This window comes from Ptychodera flava, chromosome 4 (assembly GCF_041260155.1).
Source record: "Ptychodera flava strain L36383 chromosome 4, AS_Pfla_20210202, whole genome shotgun sequence".
NCBI classification, from domain to species: Eukaryota; Metazoa; Hemichordata; class Enteropneusta; family Ptychoderidae; genus Ptychodera; species Ptychodera flava.
Window position 1 is genome coordinate 12982756 of NC_091931.1, and position 9056 is coordinate 12991811.

A 9056-nucleotide genomic window follows, 5' to 3' on the forward strand; every position below is an offset into this window, starting at 1 on the left:
ATTGTTTTCGAGTGAAAGCAATATTACAAACATTTCTATATATGAACCAGAGATTTGGAAACGAAACAAAATGTCGATGACAAATAACTGCAATTGAAAAATCCAAACGACACACAGAGAAGTAAAAATGCTTAAAAACCAAGTATCGTAGCGAATAGGTTGTTTTTAAAGTAGCAGGAAAATAGTTTTTAGCTCCCATTTGCCATACTTATATGGCAATTGGGAGGTTATATGGTTGTAAAAAGTCTGTAAGTGATGTGTCTGACTGACTGTCTGTCTGTCTGTCTGTCTGTCTGTCTGTCTGTCTGTCTGTCTGTCTGTATGTCTGTGTGTGTGTGTGTATGTATGTATGTATGTATGTATGTATGTATGTATGTATGTATGTATGTATGTATGTATGTGGGGATGTCTGTCCGTCCAATGCAAAGACTCACAAACCGCTGCACGTATTAAGCTGATTTTTGGTGTAGTGATGCCATATATAGTCTGGGTGTGCTGTTGTTAAAATGAACTTGTTAGTCTCATGGATATGCAAATGAGGTAGAAGTGAAGTATCGTAGCGAATAGGTTGTTTTTAAAGTAGCAGGAAAATAATTTTTAGCTCCCATTTGCCATACTTATATGGCAATTGGGAGGTTATATGGTTGTAAAAAGTCTGTAAGTGAGGTGTCTGACTGTCTGTCTGTCTGTCTGTCTGTCTGTCTGTATGTATGTATGTCTGTGTGTGTGTATGTATGTATGTATGTATGTATGTATGTATGTATGTATGTATGTATGTATGTATGTATGTATGTATGTATGTATGTATGTATGTATGTGGGGATGTCTGTACGTCCAATGCAAAGACTCACAAACCGCTGCACGTATTAAGCTGATTTTTGGTGTAGTGATGCCATATATGGTCTGGGTGTGCCGTTGTTAAAATGAACTTGTTAGTCTCATTGATATGCAAATGAGGTAGAAAAAAGGGCGGAAATGGTCAAAAATCAATAACGCACGCAGGAACTACTCATCTGATCATTGTCATATTTGGTTTTTAGAAACATATAGATTTGATATCAATATTTGATGCTTTCTATATTTAATGAATTTTATTTCTTTTTTTTTGCCATTTTAGTAAAAAATCTTTTTTCTCTTAACCCAATGGTCGGATCGCTGTAAAATGTGGCGTGCAGGTGTCTTGTGATAACTCAAAATATAATTCATCGAAATTATGGCAAAATTTGTATTTTTGGGCAATTTTTGCCATTTTTGGTAAAAAAAATTGTCTTTGAAAATGTGTATGCCATTACTTTCTGATTTGGTGTGCAGGTTCCTAGGAGTGACCTGAAGATGACTCGGTGTACTAAAGGCAAAATTTGCAAATTTGTGGTACTTTTTGCCATGCTTTCAAATTTGGTACACAGGTTAAATGTAGTAGGTCATTCATTCAAAGTCAAGTACTGCCAGTGTGAATGAGCAGATTATGATTGTGCTGTTCCAGGCTGAGGTGTTATTTATAGGAATGATGCACTATTAGACGGTAATTGATATTTAACTGAATTTGACTTACATTGTATGTAACTCTTGTACTGTATAAACCCTATCAATTTACCCAGAAAAATAATTAATATGATTTTAAATAATTGAATTAATTAGGAAACAACAAGCCAAAATAATTTTAGTGTAGAATTATTAGAAAGTTCAACATTTTTGACAGTTCATAGTGAAATGTTTACCATCTTGGATGATTAAAACATGTAAATGCAACTTTCCTGAATCCCAACTTCGACATATTCTGTACCGTCATGTATTGTTCTCTGTATGTTATCTAAAAGAAATTGCTCATAGTAGTTTGTCATGATAGGTTGGCCATATAAAGAGAGATAGAGAAAGTTCCGATTTCCAGTTGTGGTCAACTTGATAAGGATAAAAAAAATAAAATTACATTTTTAGGAAAAAAAAAGTGGTAAATTAAAAGAGTGGTCAAAGTGAAAGGGTTTTTATGGTAAAGCTGGGCTATAAGATTCCTCATGTTCTATTTATAGCAATTATGCAATCTGTGTAAACAGTGCAATGAAAGAGTTACATGATTCCTTATAATGCTTTTGATGACCTTGAACTTCTTAAGTTGCAAACATTTGTCTCTTCGGTGTGCTTTCTCTGAGTACGTACAGTCTCAACTTATTCAACAGAACTTACTTGCAATGTTAATTTGAGAGTTAAAATGTGCTTGGTTAATAGGATGAAAATACTGATAAAGATAACCAGCTGAATATTCTTTAAAACCTGACCAATACGCTGTTTTTTATGACATAATCTTGATAAGCAAGGCATGTTTACTTTAATTAGAATGTAATTAATTCTTGTTTATATTATTATAAGCAGTAGTATCAAGTTGAACAAGCTGATATTGATAGCTTGGTCGGCTGTTGGAGGGTAAAAGCTGTAAAAATAAATGTATGTATGTATGCATGTCTATGTGTCTGTCTGTCTGTCTGTCTGTCTGTCTGTCTGTCTGTCTGTCTGTCTGTATGTATGTATGTATGTATGCGCATGCATGCATGCATGCATATTTTTGGTATGTTTTTGGTATGTAGGCTCTTCTAGTGACTTTAGCTCTTCAAATTGTGGTGAAATGTTGAAAGTTGTATTTTTGGGGTGATTTTCCCGTTTTTAGTCAAAAAATCTTATTTTCTGAAAGCGCTCATCCCATTGCCTTGAAAACGTGTATGTATGATCCCAGGGTTTGCCTTTGTCAGATTCGTTCAAATTGTGGTGAAATTTTCATATTTGTATTATTGGGGCAATTTTTTCCATTTTTTGTCAAAAAATCATTTCTCCCAAAATATTTGTTGGATTGCTTTAAAACATAATAGTCTTGATCCTATTGTTGTTTTCTGTCAGATGTGTAAAAGTCATTATGAGATGGAGCATTTCATATTGCTGGGGTATAAAATGAATTTGGACTTACAATGGAATTTTCTTAGTAATCAACCTGTAAGAATGCAATGTCATTTGTGTACTTATACTTAGTATTTCTGTAAAATGGGAGCAGTGTCATTGACACTATTTTTAATGAACTTGTACGCTTCATATTTTTCAGCACATTCATTTGATCCGTTAGCCAATCAAAACCTTTGTACAGTCAGGTCGCTTCGCAACAAAAACAGCGAGATCGTTACATGGATGACAAAAGTGCCAAATCTGCTACAGAGGTTCACATATATATGTAGATCAAAATTAGCTATTGCTCAAAAAATTTTGGCTACCGGAAAGCCTCGATGACGTCATAAACTCAAAATGGCCGCCATTATATTGCTTAAAAATGGTAAAATACGGCTTATTCGGCCAGTTTTCACTATTCTTTTAAACAAACATTCTCAATTATAAAAAAACAAGATTAAACTGACGCAAATCAATTATTATGATGACGTCATCATCATCCAAAATGGCCGACCAAATTGAAAACGTCCACCTAACATTGTCTAAAAATATTAAATCACTGTTAATTAAGCCTGTTTTCAGCATTTTATAGCCTGAACTGAAATTTACACCCAAAATTACAGACAAAACATATAATTGATGCAAATTAATTATTTAGATGACGTCATAAAACCAAAATGGCATTCGAAAGTTACAAAATGGCCGGTTATGAAGTTCACTTTGCTAGGTACAATAGCCAATTTACGTGACAAAATGATAGTTTAACGGTAATGTACAATTTGTATTAATATTCCATAAAATCAAAATAAAAGATAAATATACTAAAACTTAGCCAATAAGTTCAACACAAGTAACAAACTCTTATGAGATTATTTATTATTAAACAATGGTCTGTGTTTGGCAAATCGAATCTATATAAAAGGAAATGAAGGCAACTTCACACGTTGCTTCTACCTCTTTTCGTGATACCTTCCTACTTTGCATAGTGAGTAGATCAATGTGGCTTCGTGATAGGGAAACAGTGAGAAACCAGTGAATCCATAGTGCTGTGACTCTTGTAATGTGACATTGGTCCCAGAAAAAAGGTTTTATGTTTGTGGCGTTTCGGGCCAAAGTGGGGTCCCTTCAATCACTTTAATAGTTTTGTATTCCCACATCCTTAGTTTGATGGTCGCCATCGTTCATCAAAGAGATGTTAAGATCATTATGTTGTGGTCTGATTTTTGCGTGAATTGTTGCTCAGACCGTTCATTTGTACTCTCCCTTTATCTGAATTTTGCTTGAAGGAGGATATCTTGTATGTTTTTCTTCCTTTTATATGTTATTATAGGTTTTCTTGAAAACCATGGCCAGCGTTTAATCGCCCTTCATTATTTTCCACTTTCTTATCACATTGTTTGTTTAGTCTGGTTTTGATGAGGTCGTGCTGACAAGTATTTTGTTACATCATTACTTTTATTTTTGTTGATGATGGATAGCTGACGTTTTGTTACATTAACTTCTTTTTAATACAAGCTATGTCTTTCTTTTTATAATATCGTTGTTGAAGTTTGTGCGTTGAGAAATTGACCTTTTTTATGAAGTCCATATTGTTGTTGCATGTACGAACATATCTGAGTAATTAACCTTTAATGAAGCAGGCTGGCGGCAGATAATTATCGCCAGATGGGTTAGTGTAGGTTTTACAGTCGAGCCATCTCTTGCGTCTCTGGGATTTGAAGACCACAAGGTCAAGGTATAAGATTTTGTCAATAGAATGATCAAATATTAATTCCCAAGTTAAACGTAGGGTGCATGGTGTTGCACTCCTCGATAAATGGTGTGAATGTGAAAAGTTTATGTTCTGTCCCTGTGTAAATCAGGAAAATGTCACATTTTAAATTTCCAAAAGAATATTTGACCGGATGGGGGGTTTAATATAACTTTCTCCGTTTCATGGTATGTGATATCAGCTCTTTCTGGTGAGCCCATGCTGCATCAATAAATTCATTTATATTCTTCTCGGTTGAATTAAAATATGTTGCTTTTCAGAATAATCGATAGTAAGGCTTTTGTGTACGTTAAGTTGTTGGTGGGTTTTTTTTCTTTTGGTATCGTATGTGTTGGCTGGTACTGTTTCAGAGTCCAACGCTATGATCGTTGCATTTATGGCTTCATTTTTGGCATGTTTTTCTTCATCGATACCACGTCTGATGTTACCAGAATAGAGTTTGCTTGTAATTTTGTTATACTATCTAGTTAATTAAGTTCTTTTGTCCTTGACATAAGTAAGTCGTCTTTGGATGATTGGTTCAAAGACAAAGTCTAGAAATTCCGAGATTTGGTTTATTGGGCTCGAGCAGCCATTTCTATTGAGACGCTGGATAATGATTGTTCCTTCTGCTTGAGTTTCGTGTATTTTGGCAGGAGATACCATCGTGGTGTACAAATTATTCTACTTATGGGAATGGAAACTGTAAATCACCTCGTCAATGATCTTGTAGTCGCAGATAAATGATTCCATATACAATTTTCACCGTATAGTTAATGTCGCCAAGTGTTGCCTTAATGTACAGTAATAGTGTACATTTCGCAGCTGTCTATAACTTTCTCTAATGTCATTTGTCGTACTCACAATTGCTATGCCTCTTACTTTATTGATGGGTTTAATTGTGATATGTTTGTTTTAGACAGATTCTTCAGACCAGTCTTTTCGGCTAGAGTTGTTCTTTCTGATGTGGGTTGCGAATGAAATTTCCTCTATCATCTAAGTTGCTTCGAGACAGTTTTACAATTTCGAGTTTTGCGCTGTTAGTAGTGTCGAACATGGACTTATCTAAGAACAGGTGTCTGATTGATTGCTTGTTTCTCTCTCATGGGTCAAACCATGATTTATTCACCGGTTTCTCGATTTGGTTATCATGAAATCACACTACTATTAATCTACTCACTATATCGTAACACTTTCAAAGGTAGAACCGATGCATAAAGTTGCTTCATTTCCTTTATATTGATTCAGTTTTTCAGACAGAGGCCATTGTTAAATAATCAATAATTTCATAATAGTTTGTAACTTGTGTTGAGGTTATTGGCTAAGTTTTGGTACATTTATCATTTATTTTGAGTTTATGGATCATCAAGACAAATTGTACATTACCTTTAAACTATCACTTTGCCACGTAAATGGGCTATTGTACTAAGCATAGTGAACTTCATAATAGGCCATTTTGTAACTTTCGGTTGCCATTTTGGTTTTATGACGTATTCACAATAATTATTTTGCATCAATTATGTTTTGCCTGTAATTTGGGGTGTCAATTTCAGTTCATGCACTAAAATGCTAGAAACTAGCTTAATTAACAGTTTTTGAACATTATCAGACGACATTATGGGGGATATTTTGAATTTGGTCGGCCATTTTGTAACTTTCGGTTGCCATTTTGGTTTTATGACGTATTCACAATAATTATTTTGCATCAATTATGTTTTGCCTGTAATTTGGGGTGTCAATTTCAGTTCATGCACTAAAATGCTAGAAACTAGCTTAATTAACAGTTTTTGAACATTATCAGACGACATTATGGGGGATATTTTGAATTTGGTCGGCCATTTTGGCTTGATGACGTCATCATAATAATTAATTAATGCATCAATTTTATGTTGTATTTGTAATTTGGGATGTTTGTGCCACTTTATTTTAAAATATATTGAAAACTGCCTGAATAAGCACTGTTTTAACATTTTCTGAGCAATAATGGCGGCCATTTTGAATTAATGACGTCATCGAGCCTTTCCTGTGGCCCAAATTTTTGGAGCAATAGCTAATTTTGATCTACACATATATGCAAACAACTGTAGCAAATTTTGCACTTTTGTCATCCGTGTAACGATATTTTTGTAAAGCCACCTGACTAGTATGGATGAATTGTTGGCTGGAACCATGACGAATAATCAAGACAAAAACGCATGTGTATGCTCTCACTGCTTCATGAATATTTATCATATATTATCATATACCTACATTTACGTGCCTGTGTAAACCTATGGGAGGAAGCGCCCTCAGATCCGTGCATTTTTTTTTACGTATCACGCCCCGGCCCTTTGCCCATATTTGGTTGAACGCATCTATTTCCGGATCTACTTTTGTTTGTAGAAAGTTTTACTGTAAACAACAACAGTGCGCGAGATTCAAAAATTATCGTCTGCACCAAACTACGATGGCGGCGGACGACATCATTCAGTGGATGGCTGCGCTTCCGAAAGAGGAATTAGATGTTTTGCTTTCCGGAGAAAACACTACAGACCAGACAACAGTTGGAAAAGATGATTTGGCCACAGTAGACGAATTCATCAAAGCGCAGAGAAAACCAAGTACATTTCGTACGACTGAACGGGACGTCACAAAAGTACGTCATTTCATCGAGCACCGATACGGCGACATTCGCGACTTAGTGGACATTCCACCCAAGACGTTGAACAAATATTTGGCAACATTCTTCGTCCATCTGAAGAAAAATGACGGTACTGACTATGAACCAGGCTCAGTTTCAGCGGTGAAGTACAGCTTGGAACGGTATCTCTCGCAAAACAACTACGGAGTATCACTGAATGACAAGTTCTTCTCGCTGACAAACGACGCGATAAAAGCCAAGCGGATGCACCTGAAAAAATCTGGCCTTGGCGCAGGTAGTCATGCCAGTGAAGCAATATCCCCGGAAGAGGAAGAATCCTTGTGGAAAGAGGGTAAACTCGGCACCGCGGACGGCGACACCCTCAATTTCACTCTGTGGTACTTGTTCACGAAGCACTTCGGACTTCGCGGTAGGGATGAGCACAGAAAACTCTGTTTCGGAGACGTCACTCTACTGCGGGACAGCTCAGGTCTTGAGTATTTGGAATTCAAAGAACGCGATACAAAGACTCGCGATGGAACGTATTCCGATCATCGTGCTGTACCACCTCGCGTTTTCGCAGTTGCCGATACGTCCAGAAACCCGATCAGAATTTATAGAGAGCACGTACAACACCGTCCAATAGAACAATGTGCCCCAGATAGTCCGTTCTATCTGCAACCGGTACCCGCTGCCGATATCAACTCTCTCGTTTGGTATTTCCCCCGTCCAATGGGGAAAAACAAGATCGCTTCATTCATGCCGCGAGCAGCTGCTTCCATGAATTTTGGTGGACGGAAAACAAATCATTCTGTTCGGAAGACAACTGTGCAAACGTTGACGAAAGCAGGAATTCCGCCACAACAAATCATAAAAATAACCGGACACAAAAACGTCTCGAGTTTGCAACACTACGATACCGTTTCCGTAGAAGATCACCGACGTATTTCAGCCATATTAAGTCGATCTACCGACAGTACCGAGGAAAAAAAGACAGCCGATCGACCCTACCAACCACCGTGTTCTCACCCGTCACCAGCAACTGTCTTCAACAACTGCACAATCAACCTGGGCATGCCATCAACTTCAAGAAAACGACCTATGGTGATGTACGACTCCGACAGCGAGTAATACATGTATTTGATCGTTCGCTTTATATTTGATCGTTCACTGCACTCTGTATTTGATCGTTCGCTCAGCAGGCAGCAGCTTTTTCTAGCAGTGAACTGTGAACTGAACAGTTTTGACACTCATTGTTGCATTTATTGAATTGCTCGTTGTTGTTGATGATGATGATGATGTTGATAGGGAGCCGTCATTATTTATGGCCTGGGGGGGATCGGAGGAATCTGAGGGGGGGGTCACTCAAAAAATCGAAAGCTACAAGGGGGGTTGCTAAAAAGTGGAGAACAAGAAAGGGGGGGGGCTACTCAATTTTTTTGACATGTATTGAAGCATTTAGTGGAGTTACGAATTAATACAACAATAATAGTAAAGATATGTATATTCATACCCGGTATTTGTGTACACAGACACAGACACAGACACACACATAATATATATATATATATATATATATATATATATATATATATATATATATATATATATATATATATATATATATATATATAAATCTAAATCATAATACAGGTGGTTTCAAGTAGAAACTAAAATCTCATTACACTATGTGTTTCACGTTATTGTGATCTTCAGACGGGAATGATCAGCTATTCGACGTGGCAAGCCTTATGTTAGAGG

At 36.5% G+C, this 9056-nt stretch overlaps 1 protein-coding gene across 1 annotated transcript; it reads left to right on the plus strand.

Moving 5' to 3' along the window:
• Window positions 1-7121: 7121 nt before the first annotated feature.
• On the plus strand, window positions 7122-8426 carry LOC139130625 (uncharacterized protein KIAA1958-like). Its single transcript, XM_070696374.1, has one exon. The coding sequence runs from the start codon at window positions 7122-7124 to the stop codon at window positions 8424-8426; it is 1305 nt and encodes a 434-aa protein (XP_070552475.1).
• Window positions 8427-9056: the final 630 nt, after the last annotated feature.

Bases quoted from the DNA above. Each gene is read 5' to 3' on its own strand.
- LOC139130625 (XM_070696374.1), top strand. From the start codon at position 7,122: ATGGCGGCGGACGACATCATTCAGTGGATGGCTGCGCTTCCGAAAGAG.